Source organism: Balaenoptera ricei, chromosome 10 (assembly GCF_028023285.1).
Source record: "Balaenoptera ricei isolate mBalRic1 chromosome 10, mBalRic1.hap2, whole genome shotgun sequence".
Classification (NCBI taxonomy): Eukaryota; Metazoa; Chordata; class Mammalia; order Artiodactyla; family Balaenopteridae; genus Balaenoptera; species Balaenoptera ricei.
In genome coordinates, this window is record NC_082648.1 from 94,193,765 (window position 1) to 94,218,368 (window position 24,604).

General features: G+C 42.7%; 1 protein-coding gene across 4 annotated transcripts in view; it reads left to right on the plus strand.

The window, feature by feature from the left end:
- Positions 1 to 22: 22 nt before the first annotated feature.
- The window catches only part of HMGXB4 (HMG-box containing 4), a 31,038-nt gene continuing 6,456 nt past the window's right edge, over positions 23 to 24,604 (plus strand). Inside the window, exons 1-9 of one of the 4 annotated variants that reach the window (XM_059936848.1) lie at positions 23 to 93; positions 4,657 to 4,755; positions 5,404 to 5,552; positions 5,802 to 5,880; positions 6,666 to 7,621; positions 21,028 to 21,109; positions 22,055 to 22,119; positions 23,129 to 23,234; positions 23,915 to 24,084. In XM_059936848.1, the coding sequence (XP_059792831.1) occupies positions 4,725 to 4,755; positions 5,404 to 5,552; positions 5,802 to 5,880; positions 6,666 to 7,621; positions 21,028 to 21,109; positions 22,055 to 22,119; positions 23,129 to 23,234; positions 23,915 to 24,084 (1,638 nt within the window). In that variant the 5' untranslated portion in view covers positions 23 to 93; positions 4,657 to 4,724. Of the gene's footprint in view, positions 94 to 1,940; positions 1,960 to 4,656; positions 4,756 to 5,403; positions 5,553 to 5,798; positions 5,881 to 5,987; positions 6,103 to 6,665; positions 7,622 to 21,027; positions 21,110 to 22,054; positions 22,120 to 23,128; positions 23,235 to 23,914; positions 24,085 to 24,604 lie in introns of those variants that run through there. The other 3 variants (XM_059936849.1, XM_059936851.1, XM_059936850.1) reach the window with 3 other exon arrangements.

Here is a 24,604-nt window from a genome sequence, read left to right on the forward strand (position 1 = left end):
CTGAGGCTCCCTGGCCGCTCGCGCTTTTCTCTCCTTCTCCAAGATGGCGGCGGTCGGCGGCGCTGAGGCGGGATCCGAGCGAGCCTAGTGAAGGTAGCGGCGAGCGGAGCCCCCACGAGGCCGAGCTGGGCCCCCACCCCCAGGCGGCAGTGGCCCCGCCCCGCCACCACCCGCCGCCTCGGGCCGCGACACCGCCCTGAGGGCGCCCGGGGCCAGTTGCGGCCTAGCCCAGGGGCCGAGCCGGGGACTGGAGTAGCGGCCGCAGTCCGCCCCCGGGAAGGGGCTGGAGCGGGTCGAAGGAGGAAGGCGGGCGGGAGCTGTTCAAATGGGGAAGGCGGGAAAGTGCGGGCCGGGAGGGGGCGTGCGGCCGCCCCGGGGGCCCGCGGGCCGAGGCCGCCCCTCCCCCTGCCCAGCAGTCTCCGCCCTCGGGGGCGCCGGGAGCCGCCGGGACGCGGGAACCCGAGTCGGGGCCGCCTGGCTCAGGACCCGGGACGCAGGGTCCCTGGGCTGTCAAGGGGCGAGGGGGCCGGGGTGACGGGAGGGCCGGGGCCGCGGCTGGCAGGAGAGGATGCAAGGAGCTTTCTTCTTTTCCTCTTCGCACAGCTTTATTGAACTAGCTGTTGCTGCAGAAGTGCCGGGAGAATCCTGTTGGTTTGCCGTGGGGACCACAAAGACGGTGGTCCTTGGGGCCCTTTGTAGCAATAACCCGGTGTGGTGTGTACTCTTTGCGTGCGACCCAGTGTGAACGAACCTTCCGAGTGGGCTCTTCTCCATCCAGGCCCATTTCCCCCCAAAGCTGGTACTTGTAGATTTCACTTTATTTTTCTATCGGGCGGAAGAGGAGAACCGTCTGTCTCCCTGCTTCCTGATGGCTAAGCTGGTGGCTGACTATATTCCCCCATAGCAGAATAAATAAAAAACGGAATCCAAAGTAGAGCCCGTTGGTTGGACAAGGCTTGTCAAAATTTGTACCGCTGGTTTTTCGGGAATGTGTGTTGTCAGCCGCTCTGTGAGGTCGTCGTGGTTCCGCTCAATTGCGCTACAGTGAGAGGATTCAGTCCCCATCCCAGGCTGTCGGGATCTCTGCAGTTCCCAGAGCTGGCAGGGGCTGTGAGTGCTGCATAGGTAGGTTCGTGGAGAAGGGAGTGGCAAGAATTCGGAGTCGCTGGGTTCTGAGATTGGAGGAGATCTCGACGAAAATGAGAAGACATCCCCTGCTCCTATCCTAGAAGTAACAACAACGACAACAATTCAGAAACTGGCAACAGCTGGATGTGCATCTTCCTTTTCCTGCACTGACTGGCAATTTGAGTTCCTGAAAGAAGTGCTGGAAGAAGAGAACACGGAATCTTGAGCAAGGCTGTCCTCCTGGACTGGACCTGGGTCTCAGGATTTTGCTTACTGCCCCGTTTCCGAGGCTGTACTTTGTCTTTTTCAATACACACTTACATTTTGGGATGAAGAGGCTTGTTAGTGATTGCTGGGGCTCAGATGACCTCAAAAAATCACTTTCTGAAACTTTTTTTTTTTTTCAGTATTTGTAATTTGGACCTTCAAAATAACAAAGTACTGTGTCTGGTGATTTTCAGTTTTTCCCTGATTCCTTTGATAATTCTAAAAGCAAAGCCTGAACATCACGCATGTACTTATCTACAAGTGGAAGAGCAGCTCTGCCTCTCCTTTTTCATCTCCTAAAGAAAAGTACCACAAGAGCCATTTGATAATTTGCACCTTTCAAAAGTACACATTTTTTATGATGGCATATTTCTTACTTCCATAAACAGCTTTAAGTAATGAACTTTTACTTCTGTTGTCATTTGTTAGCCCACTGAGAGGAACATAATTGTAAAATTATCACTGCCTCTTGAAGTTGACAACATTGGATTCTGTAAACTCCAAAATTTGTGGAATTCGGGAGAATGAACTTTAACACCTGTTTTACATTTGCCAACGTTTAATGTAATTATGGCTTCTGTTTTCTAATGTGAATATCAAACCTAATATTTTTCATTTTCATTAATCCTGAATCTGCTGCCTAACCCTGGACTCTGAATTTATCGTGGATAATATTCAAGACCTGGAAAGAATATCACAGGAGTCGTCTGATCTTATATAAATGTTGCCCTAACTCTGCCTTTCTTCCACACTGTTGCTTGAGACTTCTTTATCTGGTTTCATCTTTCTTCTATGAGTGAGCAACCAAAACTAACCTCTGGGCTGCAATAATATCCTGATTTTAAAGAACCCAGAAGTTCAGGGTCCATCAGTCTGCCCAGGCTGTGAGTGAGATAGTCCATTGCGTCTAAATTTAGTTTTTTAAGCTCTTGGCTGTCCCAGTTCTTTATTGAATTAGACTTGCCTTCAGGCCCTGTTCATTTTTTACTATCGGTTGTTTAATCATGTAATTTATAAAGTGCTCTTCCATGTCTTTGTAAAAATTAAATAGTAGCAGGCCTAATTCTAATACATAATGCTAACAACCAGCACATGTGTTCTGTGCTGCTCTGCGCCTCTGAGGATCAGCTCCTAATTTTCTGTTCCCTTTTACAATTTTTTCATCCACTGGTTGTTTTTCAAAGCAGTCAGTTATGAGACCATGAGCACTTCTTCACAGTCCAGTGACATCATTGTTTTCCTTCTCGTACTGTCTTCAGAGGTACTTAACTCCTATTCTGACTGTTCGTTGTTCAGCTCTGTTTTATGTTAGTTTTGATGTTACCAAAGGGAAGGCCTGGTTATAAGTCTCAGGACCTGCCTTTGCTTCATACAGAAGAGCATTTTGTTGTTGACAACAGATTGGTGGACACATTGATGATGTTGAATATTTAAGATTTTTTGCCCATTATTTCTCAAATGTTCTTTGCCAAACTCCATTTGTCATGGAAAACATTTAAGCTGAGGTCTCAAGATGTGGTATTTCTTGGCATTATCGGCCTATGAAGATTAATGGGATCCATATACTCTGCTAATAAGCTCACTACTTTAGTGCCAGTGAGTGGATATACTATTTTTAAATGAATGGATATAATTCCCTTTCATGATCCCCCTACCCTAACCCCTTGTGGAGTTACACCACTTGGGTGGACAGGGGATGACAGTAATTTCTATTTGAGAAAGTTGAACGCCTAATGCTGGAACATGAAAAACTGGCTGTATTAAGTATCTTGCCTCCTCGTAGTTTCTACATGAGACCTGACCTCATATCCCCTTCATTTCCTGTGAAAAGCCCTTTGAGTAAATAGTTCTCCAATTACCTGTAAAATAACCCAGTTCATTTCTTCACTTTTACCTTGACCAAGTTCATTCTTCATTCCACTTCTTAGGGAGGTGGAGAAATGCTTTTTTATGTTTCTGAATCTCGCTTGTAAATCATTCTTGGTAATACTTCTCTTTCTGTTTTCAACTTAGGCATTATCTGTGCATTGTATTATCTGACTTGTGCAAGTAGGTCTTTTTTCTTTTGGTTTATTTTAAATGTAACTCTTATGAAAGTTTCCTTTGTTAATTCATCTTTTTCTTTCCCAAAAGTTACATACTTCACTATTACCGATACCTTCCTGAAGGGACTGGCAATGTCTCATTGAAGTGTCCTTCAGCATTTCTAAACCCCACTATAGTGATGAAGGGAAAATAAAATTTAAGTAAATAACCAGTCAGATCAACTTTTAAGCATTTCACTAACTGAATGAGGACATTTTCAATATATTTAGTATATAATTTTTAAATTTCCTGCAAAAACTTTTCCTGCGGGAATTGTGACATTGCCTGTCCTAAAAATATTTGAAGAACTTTACCTTCGAGTGCAGTTTATGGCTTGTCATCTTCAAAGTCAAAATGGACGTATAAACTTGAATGCCAAAAAAGTAATTTTAACAAATTTAAGACAATATTTAGAAGATTTAAATTTTAGTAGTTCTTCAAATCAGTGAAAATCTTAATAATGATAAAAATTTCATCACCAGTGGACAAATGACAATTCCTCCTTATTTTCACCTGTAGCCTTTAAGAAAGGCTTGATAGCGCTGAAAGCTGTTCTGTGGGCAACTAATATAAGAAGTGTGCCTACTTTTACACTTCTCTGGTTTTGAGCAAATTCAGAGAGCCCAACAAAATGCATACCAAAAAATTATGCTCTCAAGATCTTTAATATCACTATCATGTTCTCATCAGTTCTGTTTAAATTGCAATACAATAGATTTTAGACTTTCCCCGATACAAATGGTAGGATTTTGTGGTCCCGAGTGCATGGTATAACCTGTCTTCCTCTGCATCCTGCTTTATCTGTGCATTTTGTAACCGTGATTGAACCTATCCCTCTGACTTAATGTCGGTTTTCACCCTGTCTCAGTGTTGTCAGACCTGTTGGCATGTCAGAAGTTCTCATTAACCGTGAAGTATTTTTTTATATGGGAGGTGTTTTATATACTTCCCCAAACAACAGCTTTAATTCATGAATCAAATCAAATTAAGCCTAGTGCACTTCCTACAGCTTCATCCCTAGTATGTTTACAAACAGAAAGAGGAGGTGACAAGACACTCCTTTATTCCTTGCTGCCCTTCCAGTCTGCCCTTGGATCACTACGCATTTCCATCTGGAAGGTTGCTTCTCCACAGTGATTTCGCATTACAGGAGGGTTTTCCTTCTTTGTTTCTCAGACCTGGTCCTGTAGACGGGAAGGAGCCTGGACACAGGGACCCATTCTCAAAGGCCCGGCAGGACCGCCATGGCTTATGATGACTCCGTGAAGAAAGAAGGTATGACCCCTTAACCTGAGAAGCATTCCAAAGGGGGTGTCCTCTTCAATCCTTGCAGCCCATGGACATAGAGACCAGGACTGGCCATCAGAGCCTGGACTCCCAAGTGATGATCCAGAGCACTAGTAAAACTCCACGTCATCCCCAGACTGGGCCCATGGAAACGAAAACCAGGACAGGGTTCCAACACAAGAGTCCGCACCATAAGTCTCTGTAGTCTATTGGGGTGATCCCCTGCAGCACTCGTGGTCCTTGCCAGCTCCAGTGTGCAGGAGTCTGAGGATAGGAGTCACACAGTGGACACCCACAGAGCAGCACAGCACGTGAATCCTTATTCTTTTCAGCCTTACCTCTGCAAGTCTGTGTCCACCTGCCAAATCACAACTAAGAAACCATGTCTAAGGATGCACCTTGGGCCTTTGCATAGCGTGGAAGCATTGTTTCTTCATGTTTGATTCCTGTATTTGCAGCCAAGTCATCGAGACATATTCTTGTCCCCTTGGATCTAGCCCTGTGTTCCAGTGGACTTACCAAATAACATGATTCTAATTTGGAAGTGAAGGGACTGTTGCATTTCATATGTGGCGATTTGGTTGTGACTTACTTGACTTTCTCATTTCCTTTCCCAAATGAACCTGTGCTTCTCAGATTGCTTTGATGGTGATCACAGCTTTGAGGACATAGGGCTAGCTGCTGGCCGAAGCCAACGAGAAAAGAAACGTTCTTACAAAGATTTTTTAAGGGAAGAGGAAGAAATCGCTGCTCAGGTCAGGAATTCTTCCAAGAAGAAGTTAAAGGTAAATTCTAAACATTTGAATTAGGAAAGTTTTAAACTATTTCGTATCATGTTTCCTAGTATTTGAAGAAAGAGGTTTCTTTGCAAAACATTTAAAAAGAAAAATAAACATCATTCACATCTATTTTCACTATTTCCTGTGTTTTACTTTATTTTCCAAAGTCAGAAATCATCAGAAAACAACATTGGTTCCAAACTGCCTTTGCCTCATCATCTTATCCATTGCTCAATTCTTCCTCTTTAATTCTAGGATAGTGAACTTTACTTCTTGGGGACGGACACGCACAAGAAAAAGAGGAAGCACTCCTCTGATGATTACTACTATGGAGGTAAGGATGGGAAGGGGCAACAGGTGGGAGAAACACATCACTGGTTCTTGGAGTCGGGGTAGGGGAAAGGGATCCAGATGTTGCTGACTCAGTGGCCTATTTAACAGGACAGTGGTTCTTGTTCTGAGTGCCGATAAACCAGTGTGAAGGAGGAGAGAGGTGGAGGGCTGGTATTTTGGAGGATTCAGCATAGAAGAACAGTCTTCATTTGTGATACACCAGGTACCAGGTTCCTTCTCCCCTCAATCATCCACTTATCTTGTGCCCATTGCTGTCTAGCATCCCTTTTGCCATATGTGGTCCTGGGCCCTCTGGCCTGCACCTGTGGGTTACTTCTCAGTCCAGCGTGTATCCACTCACAAGACCAGTTTTTCTTAGCTATATTATGCACGTAGCTGACAAGACTAACTCTTTCCTAGAATGGATTTGTCCTGAACACAGGAACAAATGATGCTTTGTCTTCAGCGTAATCTAAATTGTAACTACTCGTAATCCTGCAGCTATGGTCCAGTCTTCTGGGTATGCTCTCTTTGATTGCTTGTGAAGACTCAGTGAAGAAAAACAACTTGAGTGGCAAGAACTGTCTCCAGGGTCAGAGGCAGAATCTACCAAGCCAAGAAGCACGTGGGCGTCATCTCTGAATGTTCGGAATCAGTTGAAGGGCCTCCCCTCCAATCATTCCTGTTAGCCTCTTCCTCATCTTAGTTGGGTGTTTTTGGTGAGAGAGGAAACTTGCTGGAAGTTGCTTTGTCAAATGGACAATTACTTCTCTTGATTATTTCTAGATATTTCGTCTTTGGAGTCGTCACAGAAGAAAAAGAAAAAGTCTAGCCCGCAGTCTGCTGATACAGCTATGGACCTGTTGAAAGCGATCACTTCCCCTCTGGCAACAGGCACCAAGCCTTCCAAAAAGACAGGAGAAAAGTCCTCCAGTTCTTCAAGCCATTCAGAGAGTAAAAAGGAACACCACAGGAAGAAAGTCAGCGGAAGCAGTGGGGAGCTGTCCCTGGAGGATGGTGGTTCCCACAAATCCAAAAAAATGAAACCGCTCTATGTGAACACAGAGACACTGACTCTTCGTGAGCCTGATGGGTTAAAGATGAAACTTATTCTCTCACCAAAGGAGAAGGGAAGCAGCTCAGTTGATGAGGAGTCTTTTCAGTACCCCTCTCAACAAGCGACTGTGAAAAAATCCTCTAAGAAGTCAGCTCGGGATGAGCAAGGTGCTTTACTCCTAGGACATGAGTTACAGAGCTTTCTGAAAACAGCCCGGAAGAAGCACAAGTCATCCTCAGACTCACGTTCGTCTCCTGGCCCTGAAGGCTGTGGGTCTGATGCCTCCCAGTTCCCAGAATCCCACAGTGCTAACCTTGATCTTTCAGGGCTTGAACCTATTCTAGTGGAATCAGACTCCTCCTCTGGCGGGGAGCTGGAGGCTGGGGAGTTAGTGATCGATGATTCTTACCGGGAAATCAAGAAGAAAAAGAAGTCAAAGAAGAGCAAGAAGAAGAAGGACAAGGAGAAGCATAAAGAGAAGCGACACTCCAAGTCCAAGAGAAGTTCGGGACTTCCCGCTGCAGCAGTGGGAGAGGTCCCGGCGCCGCCCGGCCCTCCTCCCAGCGTCCCGTACACTGGAGCAGGCGCCCCTCCTCCACCGCTTCCTGGCCTCCACGCAGATGGGCACGGTGAGAAAAAAAAGAAGAGAGAGGAGAAGGACAAAGAGAGGGACAGAGGAGAAAAGGTAAGGCATTTTTTAAAGTATGATGCGGGGTAAGAGGTGAAGCAGGTTTTTCCTTGACGGTAGTAAGCGGACTTGGAATTTAGCAGATGAACCACTGGGAATGTAGCCAGGTAAACCTGCTGTAATGATACAAAGTAGAAAATATTACCAATGGTACAGAAATAGCAGCGACCTTAATTATTCATGGGTTTTCTTGATAGAGTTGTTCTCCCACAGTGCCAAGCAGAGGTTTAGAAATACAGAGTTTATTCTAACTGACCCTTAAAATTCACAGAAGGAACCAAACCCAATTTCTTTCACTCAGCAGCGCTGTCTGGCTGAGGCAGTTGAGAGATACAAAAACGTATTCATTCTGTGAGTTCGTTGTGAAAAACAGATTTTCAAAATTAGAATGATGGGGAAAAAAAAATTAGAATGATGACCGATTAACAAAGTAAGCTAACGGCTTCCCGCTAACTGGTGTTGGCTACTTTCTGGTATTCTTTTTAGTGTCAAAGGTGTGTGCTCTCCCCATTTGAGCGCTTCCTGTGTGCCGAGCCCAGTGCTGCCATAGGAGTTGAGAGGTGGAAAGAGGAGCAGGAGGACGCAGCTCTCGGCCTCAGTGATCTCACTGTTTGTTGAGGAGACAGGAATGAGAAATCAGCCGCCTTGGTGTGATTTCTTTCTCACAACTCAAGAAACTTTCTAGCAGTTGTACTACAGTACAGGGGCTGATGACTGTGTCATTACAGGTTTCCTTTAAAAGATAAACTCTTTCCCCAGATTACCAAAGTAATATATTATTTTTCTAGAAATTTAGAAATTCAGAATAGTAGAAAGAAAAAAAATCATAGTTTTGCCACCGAAGGACAACCACTTTCTTCCTTTGCTCTGCAAAGTTAAATGTCAGGTAAAATCTGAAAGAAAGGCAGCTAAGAAAGAGAAAAGCAAATATATTAAGAATATGGGATTGGCGATTTCATTTCAGTCTATAATTGAGGCACAAGTGATTTTCTCCACTAGTAGGAGTGCCTTTTAAGCAAGTATACAGATCAGAAAGAAAAAGCTGTATCTTTTTTTTTTTTAACTGTACCTTCTGAGCTAAGAATCAGGTGAGCATCAAGAACTGAACAGTCCAGTACTAGGGTGGGTTTTATTCATTGTTTATTCCAAAATTGTTTCATGAAATAGTACATATCCTGTGTAAGAGTCTGTTTATTCCAAGAATTTCCATTCTAGTGATACATGATAATGCCGTAAACTAATGTTACAGTGCTAAATGTGAGGAGGGCCGGGTGGTCAGAGAAAGCTCTAAAGAAGAAAAAGGTTATCAGCAGAAGGGAGCACGTGGAGGCAGAGAGATGTTTAGGAAGCAGCATAGCAAAACAGCTGAACTCTAGTCCTGTGTTTCCAACTGTCTGATAAATATTTCTTCCTGGACGCCTTGGCTACCTCAGAGCCATGTGTCACTAATGGGCTCATCGTCCAGACCCTTAAACATGCATCTCTTCCTCCATCTCCTTCTGTAGTCCGCGTGTCCTACCAGTCAATCCAAACTAAAAACTATATGCTGATTATTTTTCTCAGTACTTCATTATGAAATTTTTCAAACAAAAAGCATTGAAAGAATTGTACAGTGAATACCATATGCCACCCATAGAGATTCTTCAGTTAACATTTTGCTGTTTGCTTTATCATCCATCCATCCATCCATCCATCCATCCATCCATCCATCTTACCTTTGTTAATGTATCTTGAAGTAAGTTGTAGGTATCATATACACACCCCTAAACACTTCAGCTTGCATATCATTAACTTAAGCTCAATATTTGTTTTCTGGGCTTTTTTTAGGTAAAATTCACATATGGTAAAATGCACAGGTGTTAAGTATAGCACCTGATGAGTTTTGATAAGTTCACACACCTGTGTGACCAAACCTCTATCAAGATACAGATATTACCCTCATCACAGATACCCAGTGGTGTTTCTCATACCCTTTCTCAGTCAAGCCCCACCCCCAAAACCAACCACTGTTCTGATTTTTTTCCACCCTTATGGTTCACTTTTACATTTCCCTCTTCCCTGCCCACACCCACCACTATTTCCACTCAGCTGTTGAGCCTGATACTCTTCCTCTTTAATAACTTCCCCACCTTTATGCCCTCTATCACCACTGCCTCATCCCTCCCAGTACTTAATGTAGTAATAAATGGCCCCCTTTCCATTTCTTCCCCCATGCAATTCATCTTACTCTGATGCCGGAATGAACTTAAGGACCACTTTGATGATGACAGTTGTCTGTTCAACGTCCTCAGTGGATCCTTACTGCCTTTATGTTAGACCCATAAGCTCCAGGAGGACCAGGATCATGTCTGTCTTGCTGTCTACTCTGTCCCTGGTACATAACCCACAGTCTGGCCCATCGTAGAAAGTCAGTAAATACTTCTTGAATGAATAAATATCAAAGTCCAAACCCTTGACCAAGCATTCATAATTGTGATTTAGCCCTAAACTTCCCTTTCCAGCTTTACCTCCTATTAGTCTGCTTTGCATGTACTGTGTGGAAACCAGACTTGTTCCTTACAGTCTTAGCTCCACTCCTTGGATGGTATTTTGCAGTGACCTTCTTCCCCTTGTTTTTTCTCCTTCGCATATTGAAGCCCTGCCTTCCCTTCAAAATGCAATCAAATGCCACCTCCTCTAAGACATCCTGACTCTCCAGTTATAATTAACTTCTGAATTCCCATAACACCCTTGCTATGGGAAGTTACTGCACTTGTTTTCTTCCTTATATTGGATTCGTCTTTGTATATATTCGATTTCCCCTACTGAAGACTCCTTGAGGGCATTTTAGCTCCTTAGGGACTCTTAGCCACCTTAATGTTATTACCTTCAACTCCTCAGTGTCCTTGGTAAGCATTTTGTGACACATGTCAAATGAATGAATATGTGGATGAAAACATAGCATCGGAAAGGTAGGTTGTAAACAAATGGTAAAGAATCTTGAATGCCAAAGTAAGGGATTTGGCCATGGGCACTTTGGGGTTATGAGCAGAGTTTAAATATGCTGTAAATGATAATTTAAGAATAAAATGATGAAGCTATACCTGGTGACTTAGACCAAGGAGAGACTTGTGGCAGATCACCCAGGAGGTTATTATAGTCGGAGGTCAGTAATGAAAGCCTGATAGAAATAAAATTGAAGAGACAGATTCAAGAAAGACTCTGAAGAAAAAACTTACAAGATCTGGCAGCTGGGCTTGGCTCTGGGGAGCCAGAAACATAAATGAGTATATAGATGTCCCTTAAGGTTTTGAACCTGGGTGCTTTGCAAGATAAAATTATAATCTCCTCAAGGGTAGGGACTTATTTCTAATTCCCCCATGCAGCTAGCAGTTGCTAGTGAAAAGTGAATTTCAGTTTATAGCAAAAAATCTTACTATGAATCAGTATTTGATTGTGACTGTCCAAACCTGAAACCTGATACTTTGAATGTAATCATTTATTTAGCCAACAGATTATTTATGGCACATACACCATGTTTTTTAAACCTGACCTGTGCATGAAAATTTCCATGGAGCTTTAAAAAAAATCCTTTCCAAAAAAGTAAAGAAAGAAAGAAATTTTTTAAATCCTGGGTTTTGTTTCAGTATAAAAAAAAGAACTATCTGAGGGAATTCCCTGGCAGTCCAGTGGTTAGGACTCTGCGCTTCCACTGCAACGGGCACGAGTTCAATCCCTGGCTGGGGAACTAAGATCCTGCAATCCGAGCAGTGCGGCCAAAAAAATAGTATCTGAAAGTCCACCTAGAGATAGAAAGGAAGGTTTCACGAATAGCGTTCCCTCGGCCTGCAGTGAGCACACACAGAGAGCCCACTGGTTGAAATGCAGGAGGCCTCTGTGTGCCCTTTCTACCCTAGAATCTGTGACCAAAACTGCAATGAAAATAGAGAAGCAAGAGAATGGCTGGTTTGGGAGAAGAAGAAAAGTTAGGTTTAGATTCCAAGATATAAGCGTCTAGAGATTCAGCACAGCTACGTGGTTAAGAGAGTGGCTCTGCAGCCAGACCCCTTGGGCTCCATCCCTGGCTCTGCCACTTAGAAGCTGTGCGATGTTGGACAGGTTGCATGACTTCTCCACCTACAAGTGGGGATGATGATAGACCTACCTGGTAGGGTTGTTAAGGGTTCAGTGAGGTAATACATGGAAAGGTGTTCAGGGCCTCAGTGTGCTAAGGCCCCCTGGGGCGCCACAGCAAACTCACAGTGGCACCACTAGATTTTTTCAACATTAAAATTTCAGGAGAAACAGTCATACTTGCCATCTGTCAGGTACCTTATGAACTAGCGCAAAGTAATTCACAGTTTCAACGTCTTTTTATGTTCCATTCCTTTCAGTGATCGCTGTGATAAAAAGCACGTACCACGTGAAGACCCACACAGGAACCATGAACCAACAAAGTTTGGGAAGCTTGGCTTTGCACAGCGTTCGGCACGTTAGCTAAATAACATTCAGTACGTGTTAGTTGTTACAGTCACCATCTCAGTAGACTTTCCAGGGAGCAGTGGAAATGCGAGACCTAGAGTTCAGTGGACCACCTGAAACCAGGGTTAGAAGTTGGGTGTTCGCAGGCAGTAAATGACAACGTGTGAGTGGATGGGAGGTCATACAGCCCAGAGCGGAATCGTGTAGCACACACACCAGGGCACTGGATGGGGAAGAGGGGCCATGGTGTTGGAGGAGACACTGAGAGGCTTAGCATCACAGAGGGAGGAAGACAGTTTCAAGAACAGATTGGTCTCTTGCTTGAGAAGACAGGAGTACAGGTATAGTGGGGAGAATGGAAGCCAGGTTGGCAGAGTTCACACGAGAGTGAGAAGCGAAGGCAGCAGGGGGGACTCTTCCTGGAGAATTTTGACTGATACGAAGAAGGGAGATTGGACTATCTCCCTTGTGAATGGTGACGCTTTCAGTGTGGAGTTTCATTTAGGGAGTGTTTTTTTAGCTTTTCTGTTTGCCTGTTTGTTTCTTTGTTGTTGAATCCTGCTTTCCAGGAGGAGAGAGAAATCATATGGTGATACCTTGATGCATCGTTTCCCCTTTAAGACCATTCCGTTGGAGTGGGGATCTTTTGGTTTATATTGGAGGAGCAGGATATTTCAGAAATACCTTACTTTTGGTTTTACTAAATCAGTAAAAGCCCATTCACTACCACTCAAACTAAAATCTGTGATGTTGCCACTTCAGAGGAATGCCTTCACTTATCTGTATGTTTCCAGAATGTTCTCACTTCCTCTAAGCAAACGAAGCCTGGCCCAGTGGCCTAGTGCCTGGCACACTCAGGCATTGCTGTTGATCTACTAATAAACTGAATTCTGAGAGATAACTAGACTTGTCATGGTGTTACATAAATTCTCCCTCTGGTAAGACTGAAGCTGAGTAACAGTAGCGATAAGTGGTACAAATCAGGAGGTACCATCTCTGAGAGCCTGCTATGTGCCAGGCTCTCTGAGGCATTTTTGCACATGTAGGGGTCTTGACTGATAGGTATTGTTAGCCCCCTTTCACAGAGGAGGAAGCTGAGAAGAAAAGACGTGGAGCCAGAATTTTAATAGAGGTTCTTTAACCCCAAGGCCGTACTCTTTCCACTGTAGCACATGCCTTTCTAAAACTTAAGAGACGGTTACCTGGTGCCACAACCAATCTTTGACAAAGCTAAAAGTAGGTTCTAGGGTAAGGGAGACATGGTGCGCTGGTGTCTGAGATTTGTCCTATGGAGGCATACAGATGTTGAAATGAAGGGGCTGAAAGCTTGGACTCGAGTTCAGCAGACTTGGTTCTTGTTCTTGTTGCTACTTACTAGCCTTGTTCTCTTGAGATTGCTTCCTCACTTCCCTGCTCACTTGTGAAATAGGGTTACTTAGATTAAATTAGGTGTACATGTAGCACGCTTGGCACAGGGCAGGGCTCAGTCAGTAGCTGCTGTTACAACGACTGTTGCTTTCATCCCATGTTCTTTGGAAGCATAAAATATACTTGAAAACACCTATTTAAGAGTTTTTTTTTCAACCACTCATTTCACATATTCGACTAAGCAAAAGGGGCTCTGCTTTTATGGTTTTATGTTTTCTTTTGCTTTTTAATATTAACATCCACCTTTAAGGAAGCAAACTCTGTAGCTATCACCTATTTGGAAAGCAGTTAAGAACCAGAAAGAAAACAGGGTCTCTGAGGACCAAAAGCAGATGTTATAGAGCAAGTTTCCTACAGCTCCTTGGAGCACGTCGTGGGCACTGGGGAAAGGAACATCAGCTGGAGAGGAGTCAGGGGACCACCCTGACCCTGTTGTTTTCTTCGTAGAACTTCACCTACGAGGGTGTTGTGAAAAGCAGACAAGGTAACACAAATGAATGTGCGTACTGGCCTTTGCACACACAATTCTGAGACTTTGTTATGCATTCAGTACATATTTATTCTGCACTTACATTGTGCCAGGCACTGAATCAGGTACAGTGTTAGCTCTCAAAGAGCTCCGGGTGTAGTAAGGGGTTGGAAAGCGTTCAGAGTGTTGAACCTCAGCAGAGGTGGGTGCAGAGTGCCAGGGAGAGCCTGTGGGTGTCCAAGAAGCTTTCAGGGGGAGGCAGCCCTGAACCGAAACTTAAGGCCAAATAGGTATTCCAGTCAGGGAGTGGAAATGCATGTGAAGGCCCAAGAGGGCATAGGATGTTCAGAGAAACACAGGAGGTCCAACCAGCAGAAGGTTAAAAGTAACCATGTGGAAAGCAGGAAGGTGGCTTTAGTAAATTACAATAATAATAAGAGCTATACTTACTGAGTTGTTCATGTGTTCTAAGCACTGCACTACGTTTTTTATCCATGGTGTATTGGTGAATTTTCACAGGAACCCAATGAGATGTAGGTATTATCCTGTCCATTTCACAGAAATAAGCTCAAAGTGAAATAACCTGCCCCAGGATGCACACCTGTTTAGTGGCAGCACAGGAATTTGAACCCAGATTTTTCTGATTACAGGACCCAGAAAGAATGTTTAAATTATATTCAGTGGTGTATTATGAGAGAGAGCAGAAATAGATTCCCATTCAGAATGGTTAAAATAAAAGCTTTGGTGTGAAAACTTTACTTCTCTGTCACCCTTTCCTTTAGCCAGATCGCATTTAGGGATCTGAGTCAAGTTAGTTCAGGAGAGCATCAGATGGTGGCCCTGCCACTCCCTGGGTAAATGACTCTGGATCTGTTTCTCATCTTTAAAATGGCAGGAATGATGGAACTTACCTCGTAGGGTTGCTGGGCGGGTTAAATGAGTTTCTATAGGTAAAGCCTTGGTAACAGTGTCTCCTACACAGTATTAACATCAATGAAGAGATTGGGTTCCTGTCATCAGCAGAAGAAAGCCAAGTTTTATTTTGAAGATTCATAAATGATGTTTTGCCTTAACTCCCAGATGTTTTATCCTTTAAAATAGGTTCTTAAACTAAAATAGGTTCTTAAACCTAAGCTGTAGGTTCATAGATGGGCTTGAAGAGGGATTTCCATCAGAGTTTCTCAAAGAGTTCTATGATCTCAAAGAATTCAGCGTGACTGCTTTAAACAGGGCATTAAGAAGTTGCTTTTAGAAGGTCTTGATATTGTGACACATATCCTCAAACATTTAAAAAGAGGTTCTGGCTGTAAAAATTACAACTTTGTGAGTCACACTTAAGTGGATTTGTTGCTAGTCATTTGCTGCTAGTAATAAAGTATCCAAATTTTTAAAATATTAACATTTTGTTAAAGGAGAGCCCATGTTATTCCAGATGTAACTACTGTGATTTACTTGCCATACTGTTTTCTTGCACTAGAAAGTCTAGGGTGCAGTTACTAGCCTTGCATTTAGAGTCACTTGGAAATATTTTGATGTCTCGAGATCATCCGTTATTTGTGTTATTTCTAACTATTAATGTAGAAAAATGTCTGTTCCCTGGAAAAAATTTAACTCTTAAGTTCGAATTCCAAACTTTGGATCCACAGACCTGAGTTGCATCTTAGAGCACAATGGTTAGGTTCTAAGGTCAGCACATAAGGTGAAAATTGTCAGAGTTTCCCTTGAAAATCCCTTAGGAAGGCTCCACGATGAAGGCCAGCAGTTGCTCAGTCCAACAGAATGTCAGCCCAGTGCACCTGGATTTTACTCTCTTCACCAGGTGAAGTCATTGGTATATGTTAAAGAGCCATAATTTTATTTTTTAAACTATGTCAGCTCCAAACATCAGAATTACACTTGGGTAGCGAGTTACACACACTGAGGAAGACATACAGGAACTATCTGGGGAAAGCAGATCTCATGCTGTCACACACACTCCAAGGAATGGGTTCTTAGAGCAGAATCACACAGACTAAACAATCCATATCTCCCTCTCTCCGTCTCTCTCTCATGGCCAAACAGAATTATATGAACTCATGCCTTTCTTTGTAATGCAACCTCATTTTATCTTGGGCCCAGTAAAGGGGGACTTGAAAGGATTAGATCACTTAGAGCATTTGGGGATATGAGGCTGCTACTAAATTAATAAAGGAGATGCAGCACCCAGACCTCACTAGTGTAGCATCTCTGAACATGACCAACTTCACCAGAAGAATACTGGAAATGGGACTTTTACTACTGAAATGAAAGTTTCAAGTGAAGGCCTTGCTGCTATTTTCTTTGTCTGATTTAGGTCAGAAGGTTTCACTCTATCCTCCCTCACCAGAATTTCTATTTTTAAAAAATCTTGTATTAGCTTTTTGGATGCTACAACTTCTATTTTGAAAAATACAGAGGGAATAGAAAGGTACTTTCCTATTGTGGCATAACAAATTACGACAAATTTAGCAGTTCAAAACAATATCCATCTATTAGCTCACAATTCTGTAGATCAGAAGTCCAGATAGGGCTCCACTGGGTTCTCTGCTCCGTCTCTCACAAGACTGAATCCAGGTGTTGGCTAGAACTGGGTTCTTAGCTGAGGCTAGAGGTCCTCTTCCAGGTTGTTGGCAGCATTCAGGTCCTTGCAGTTGTAAAACTCATGGCAACTTGTTGTCTTCAAGTTCAAGGCCAACAGCAGGAGAGTGTCTCCTGTTGGGTCTCACCTCTTTTAAGGACTCACTGGATAAGGTCAGGCCCACTCAGGATAATCTCCCTTTGGATTCACTCAGATTCAGCTCACTTAGGGACCTTAATTACATCTGCAAATTCCCTTTTGCCATATAACATAACATGATCATGGGAGTGATGCCCCATCATATTCACCAGTCCTGCCCACAGTCAAGGGGAGGACATTTTACAGAGTGTGTCCACCAGGAGGCCAAAATCCTGGGCACCATCTTGGAATTCTGCCTACCACAGAAATAGCATGACTGAGTACCTACTGAAGTGCCTAACGCTGATTAATTCCCACCTCTGGGAATGGTATTACCCAAGTTTTACTGACAGGGAAACTAAAGCTCAGGGAAATGAAGCAGTTTGTGTAACTAGTAAATAGTATGGTCAGGATTCTAACGTAGCTCTGTCGGCCTCCAAAGCCCAGGCTCTTTCCACTTTTTCACATTATCTCTGATAAATCCTGTCACTTCTCCCTCCCTTTCAATTTATCTGCCTTTCTCCAACCCCAGTGTCTTGGCTGTAAGCCTTCATCATCCCTCTCGGGCACTCCTGCAGCAGCCCCCCAACCCCCATCGGGCTTCCTGCCTCCGCTGTTGCTCTGCTCCAGTCCATTCTCCATGGTCCTAACGTGCAACCTGACCATGGGACTTCCTGCTTAAAATACTTGCATCACTTCTGTCCAGTGGAGTCCATACTCTTTAATACAGGTTACAAGGCATCCATCTCTAAGCACTCCCTGCTTCTCTGAGATCATCTCCTACTTCTCTCTCTGATGAGTGTTACCACTCTAAGAGCCTAGAACACCCGTAACCACTCTTCACCTGGCTAATTCCACCCAGCTTTCCAATGTACATTTAACGTCACTTCCTCCAGAGGCTTTCTTCGATTGTCTAATTTGTGAGGTGCTCCTATTACACGTTCCTGTAATACCCAGTAGTTTCCCTATAATATTGTCGCATTTTATTATGACATATTTATCTGTCTTTTCTGTTAGGTTATGTGTCTGGTTCTTGGCTGTATTCCCAATGTCTGGCACATAGTGGATGCTCAGTAAATATTTATTAAGAAATGAATGGCAGAATACTTTGGTGGGTTACTTTTTTTCTCTTTCCTTTTCAGTCTCCTTTTTTTTAGTCTCTGTTTTTCCTTCTTTGCCACTGAAATACTTTTAATATCACATGTCAGGGGACTTCCCTGATGGTCCAGTGGCTAAGACTCCGCATTCCCAATGCAGGGGGTCCGGGTTTGATCCCTGGTCAGAGAACTAGATCCCCACATGCCGCAACTAAAGATCCTGCATGCCACCACTAAAAGATCCCACATGCCGCAATGAAGATCCCGCACATGGCAGTGAAGATCCCGCGTGCTGCAACTAAGACCCGACGCAGCCAAATAAGTAAATAAATAAATAACAAATACAATATTTTTTTTTAAATATCACATGTCAGAGAGCAATCCACTTCTCATGCGTTTTATTCAGGATCAAATAATTAGTATAAGGTGAAGCTAAAATGGTGAGAAAAAATGGTGGGCCTTTAAACTTTACATTTCATATGTTTTCCACTACTTTATGCTGCTTGACTGCCTTAGAATAAGATCTGGGCTTCAAAAGCTCATCCTCTTAACTACTCATTGTATCCAGTACAGATACTCAATAAATGCCGGTATATTTTCTACATAATTGAATAAAGTCCTTTATAAGAGCTATGAGACGAACCCCTTTCTTCACTATGTGGATTTGGATCTAACATATTGGGTAAGAGTTGTGATTAATTTTGTAAAGGTAGTTTCAATTTTATGTTATAGCTGTAGATAGCCTTGTGGAATAGAGAGCATTGACTTTTCGTAGTCTTATATCATGTTTGAGAAAACATTGTTAAAACTCCTTGCAAGTTTTATTTTATGGCCAAACGTCAGGCCTATGAATAAGCTGTTTTTAAAAGATTAGTCTAAAATTTTTGAAGCTAAATTTATAACAAACATGGCATAATTTTCGTAGCCAAAGAAGTGCTGTCTCATTCAAAGCAGTTACTTTGGAAGACGTTTCAGGGTTGTTGCCATTCTTCAAAAATGGTTTCAGAATTCCTTTTGGAATTAAAGTCTGAGCCATCACACAGCTTTTTTATTGTCATAAGTTTTGGCTAGTCTTTGGCCTTTGAGGATAGTTGTTTTATGAAAACAACATTAAGAACTAAGGTGAGGGCTTCCCTGTTGGTGCAGTGGTTAAGAATCCGCCTGCCAGTTCAGGGGACACGGGTTCAAGCCCTGTTCCAAGAAGATCCCACATGGCGTGGAGCAGCTAAGCCCGTGCGCCACAACTACTGAGCCCACGCTCTAGAGCCTGCGAGCCACAACTACTGAGCCCACGTGCCACAACTACTGAGCCCACGTGCCACAACTACTGAAGCCCGCGCGCCTTGAGCCCGTGCTCTGCAGCAAGAGAAGCCATCGCAATGAGAAGCCCGCGCACCACAATGAAGAGTAGCCCCAGCTCACCACAACTAGAGAAAGCCCGCACACAGCAATGAAGACCCAATGCAGCCAAAAATAAATAAATAAATAAGTTTAAAAAAAAAAAAAGAACTAAGGTGAATAAAGTGTGTGATCAGGCTTCGTTTAAAAACAAGGTGCAGGGGCTTCCCTGGTGGCGCAGTGGTTAAGAATCCACCTGCCAACACAGGGGACACAGGTTCATGCCCTGGTCCGGGAAGATCCCACATGCCGCGGAGCAACTAAACCCGTGTACCACAACTACTGAGCCTGTGCTCTAGAGCCCGTGAGCCACAACTACTGAGCCCACGTGCCACAACTACTGAAGCCCGCTCGCCTAGAGCCCGTGCTCCACAACAAGAGAAGCCACCGCAACAAGAAGCCGGCGCACCACAACGAAGAGTAGCCCCCGCTCGCCACAACCAGAGAAAGCCCATGCACAGCAACATAGACCCAACGCAGCCAAAATAAATAAATAAATAAATTTATTTTAAAAAAAAAAAGGGTGCAACTCTGAAGTCACGAGACAGGACTGTGTTGTTTGTTGGTTTGTTTTGGTTGTAAAATCAGATTCTTGAGGCAAACAGAAATTTCTGGTAGCTTTTAAAGCACCAGCCAACTGTTCATGTCATTATAACTGCAGAACCAGAAAGGACTATCTTGGGAGACGGTGGAGGACCGATCATCATGTTTTGATACTTACAGATGAGGTTGTAAGGAAAGCCAGACTGAAGACATCTCAGTTTATTAGATAACGGTTATAAAGGGATAATCTTTTCTTTCGAAAAGTAGTTTTTTCTGTTACAACATATTTCTTTTCTTTGTCCCATAATGCATAGCCTTGGAGGTCAGGCTAGGTTGTAGCCATTCTCGTGTTATAACTGGCATAGCTGCAGGACCCAGGAAAGTCACTATTTTTCTAAGTTTCCTTCCTCATCCTCAAAATGAGAGGTTTGAGCAGGTGCTATCTAATGCACCTTTTCAGGTAGGAAAACTTTTTTCTCCTGAGTCTATGGATAATTGTAAAATGGGATGCACAGTAATATATAATATCTTGTTTTATATATCCCTGATTGAACTGGTTTTAAAAGCTCATTTTGTTTTTCCCAAAAATCATGCATTGCTTTTGGAATTGTCATAAGTGAAGAATAAACATATTTCAGGTAGTACAAAGCAGTTTGTTGAAGTGAAAGAGGTTCGTCTTACGTTAAGTACCAAAGAATTGTCTTCAGTTATTGATTTACTTCTCACCTTGGACCACAAGAATGTGAATAATAAAATAACGATAAACTACAAGTGACAGTCAAAGCAGGATCAGGAAAATTTTAAGATTAGAAATCAAAACCAGAGGAACAATATGAACACAAATTTAGCTCTTGATTTTCTGGCCCCAAAGCAAAGGGAAATTATGTGGTTCTTATTTTCAAAGAAGATGAAAACTAGACACCCCAGGAGAGGTAAAGATTTTCTTAGCACTTAATTCTAACTGAAATATGTAACATTTGTAGGAAGGATGAAGAGCTTTACAAGTAATTATCAAGTAGCTGCAACAACCTGAAAAATCTAAAATTAATTTAGCATGTGGTTTTTACCTTCTAAAATAAAACTGATACTCATCTCTGAGTCATAAGTAACATGGATTAAAAATTAATTATCGTGTTTAGGAAAGCTGGTTAGTAATTTAGAACTCTTGATGAAAAAGTGCAGGTATCTTTTTTGTTTTGTTCCCATAAATGCAAGGTTGCTCAACCTGTGTTCTAATTAAGTCTTACCCTGTTCTATTTTTATGTGGTACTAGCCAAAAAAGAAGAACATGTCAGCCTACCAGGTGTTCTGTAAGGAGTATCGTGTAACCATTGTGGCTGACCATCCAGGCATAGGTAAGAACATTTCTCAACTTTAGTGATTTTACTTTCCATTTGTGTCCCTGAAGCAGTGCAGTTAATCCAGTCAGCAGGCAAACTTATTCCCATAGTATGAAAAGAACACAAATCTCATTTCTTTCCTCAGTTGTGCAAGTCACTGTAGATTTTGTCTTAGTTCACCCCATCCATAAAGCACAGTACATAAATACGCAGTTGTTTCTTTCCAAGATTCTACAGTTGACCTTTTCCTTAAACTGCCCTCAGTGTAGAGTCGGAGTGAGATGACATATTATATTGTTCATATTTGTCTCTATACGGAAGTTAGGGAGGTGAGAAGCACACTACACCTCAGGCCTTAGACAAGTCACGTACCCTCTGCACATCTCATTTGCCCAATGTGTGAACTAGCTTCCCAACCTGCTCACCAGGGTTGTTGTGAGGCACACTGAAGCACCGTGAAAGACACAGATGTGCTTTATAAAGCATGACCTCGCTCTACATGTGGAAGCACAGCATTACACGTCTGGAAGATCGCTTCCGAGCTGCTCTAGGGAAGTTTGTCTCTGAGCTCTCAGAAATTCGGTAAAACTCTAACATCTCTTAATCAGTCAAATTCTCCATAACATATTTTCTCTAACTTAAGTAGATAAGCCCTGTTCCGTGGGATCAAATTAAAAGACACCAGAAAGGTGCTTAAGGAATAAATCCTTAGAGAGTAGACATGTGAGAATTTGAGCCTGTCTCACGGCCACCAAAACAGCCCCTTCCTTCCAGAAAAGAATCAAGGAAAGTGACGGGGTTTGGTTTGATTTTCTGAAAGACTCTTGTGCTATTTAAATCTGATCTTCAAGACCCTTTTCCTAGTTGTTGCTCCTATCAATCGTCTGTTTTGTTTATGGTTAAACCTTTATTGTTTTGGGTTGTTTTTGTTTTTTATTTTTTTTTACTCTTTTATGCTAGATTTTGGGGAACTGAGCAAAAAACTGGCTGAGGTGTGGAAGCAATTGCCAGAGAAAGACAAACTGGTAAGTACAGTTTATTACGGACACATTTTTCATTGCTTTATGCCTTCCAAAATGTGTAATCCTCCTATACACCATCCCAAACAACACTGAACATAGAAAAAAAAAAATTACAAATCAGTGTAAAATGGTTTAGCAGAGGACAATAAAGTAGTTGGTGCCAGTTCACTCGACATGAGGATTTAGCTGCAGGGAGGCTGTCTTCTAACCTCATCTAATTTTTTCCCAACAACCTGACATTTGAGCCAAAAGATAACCTAACTTGGGCAATGAGTCGTGTTAAAAGAGAATCTAAAGTCAGAGGCCTTGACCACAAACACCTACTAGTCAGCTGTGGTCTGAGAACTGAGGAAAGTGGTGCACCTGATAGTCCCAGCAAATAATAAAGACATGGGACAATGTTTACTAGGTAAGTAGGTTCCAGGTCATCATCCTCATCAACCATTACCAAATAATAAACCTTCCTGTCAAAAAGCTAATAAGACAACGATAAATAGTCATATTTGAATCACAGCCACTTTCCAGTTAGATGAGATGAAGGTAGTCTAGGCATTACAATTACCATCTTGCTTTTTTAAGGTACAGCTCATCTGGGTGAAACAACATATATTTTTCACCCAGGTCAATTATCTTCAGTTTCTGTTTTCCGTGTCATTGTTATCCTAGTATTGGTGTTTCCAACTGGCAGGTTAGAAGAAATGTTTAAACCACATGGACATTAGGATGAGCCAGATGTTTCCTCTGTGATTTTACATTTCAATTTTAGAGTGATCGCAGAATCAATGCTGTGATGTGACCATTAGCACTGGGGGGTGTTCGTGGTCCTCTCCTAAGATACTATTGTCACCGCTACCTGAAGCCTGTTCACTGACCCTCCGCTTAAAAGTTAACATTAACCCTCTGTCTGCTCCCCTCCACTGTTCCCTTTCTTTTCTTCATTCTCCTCTTCCATGACTGCTTTCCCTTTTACTTTTTTGCCCTTTTAAATTTGTTTGCCTTGATCTGATTGCAGATTTGGAAGCAAAAAGCTCAATATCTGCAACACAAACAGAACAAAGCAGAAGCTACAACTGTGAAAAGAAAAGCATCCAGCTCAGAAGGTTCCATGAAGGTGAAAGGTAGTGACCACACCCCTCCCTCTTTTCATTCTTTTCCCTAGAGCACTGTGAATTTTGCTTCCTCACTAAGAAATGGGGAGAATAGCCTATATTAGAAGCAGATCTTGATATCCAGATATTATTACTGAATATTAAGGGTTGCCAAAAAAATTTAGAAAATGTTAAGTCATAAGTCAGCAAGCTTTCCTGTAAAGGGCCAGAGAGTAAATATTTTATTTTTTGTTTTTTATTTAATATTTTATTTATTTATTTATTTATTTATTTATTTATTCGGTTGCACTGGGTCTTAGTTGCAGCTCTTGGGCTCCTTAGTTGCGGCATGCAAACTCTTAGTTGTGGCATGCATGTGGGATCTAGTTCCCTGACCAGGGATCGAACCCGGGCCCCCTGCATGAGCTTGGAGTCTTAACCGCTCTGCCACCAGGGAAGTCCCTGAGAGTAAATATTTTAAGTCTGAGGGCCATATGCATTCTCTGTCATGTACTCCTCTTTGTTTTTTCTACAACAGCCATTTAAAAATCTAAAATCATTCTTAGCTCACAGGCCAATACAAAAACAAGTCATGAGCCAAATTTGGCCCACAGTCCATAATTTTGTTAATGCCTGGTAGAGCTCATAAAAAGGGAAAATCTGGAAGAACATTGGCAAGCTTTCTCTCTCTATTTTGCCTCTGTTCTCAGCTTCCCCTGCAGGAGTACTGTCACCCCAAAAGAAATCCCCACCCACCACCATGCTGCTACCCGCCTCGCCAGCCAAAGCCCCTGAGACAGAGCCCATCGACGTGGCTGCTCATCTCCAGCTGTTGGGAGAGTCCCTGAGCCTCATTGGACACCGCCTGCAGGAAACCGAGGTGAGGGCCCTGCCAGCAGCATGACTCCAGTTGCATATGTGATTTGAATCCACTTGCTCATTCCACATACATTCATTGAGCAACTGCTGTATGCTGGGTTATGCCAGGTGCTCAGGATACGGTGATAAAGAAGAGAGATGGTGATAGAAACGTCTAGAGATTTGGAATCTACCTACTGGCTCTCAAAGTTTACACTGATACCATCCTATTGAAGCAATGGCACAAAAGGAAATTAGACTACCCTGTAACTTTTTTTTCCCCAGTTTTACAGAGATACAATTGACATATAATCCTGTAACTCATTTTTATTTTTTAAAAATGCAATGGGAAAAATGAGTACAAATCCCATGGAAGCTTTGATCATTTTTATTTCTAAGAGAGTTTGGATTTTTCTATGCATTTCCAGCAAGGTTTTCAATAGACAGATTAGATTGTACAGGGGATTAAGTGTTCCTCTGCTGCTTTGAAAGTAGGTAGCAACTGGGAGATTGAGGCTCTCAAGCTCTTCATTACTCTGCAC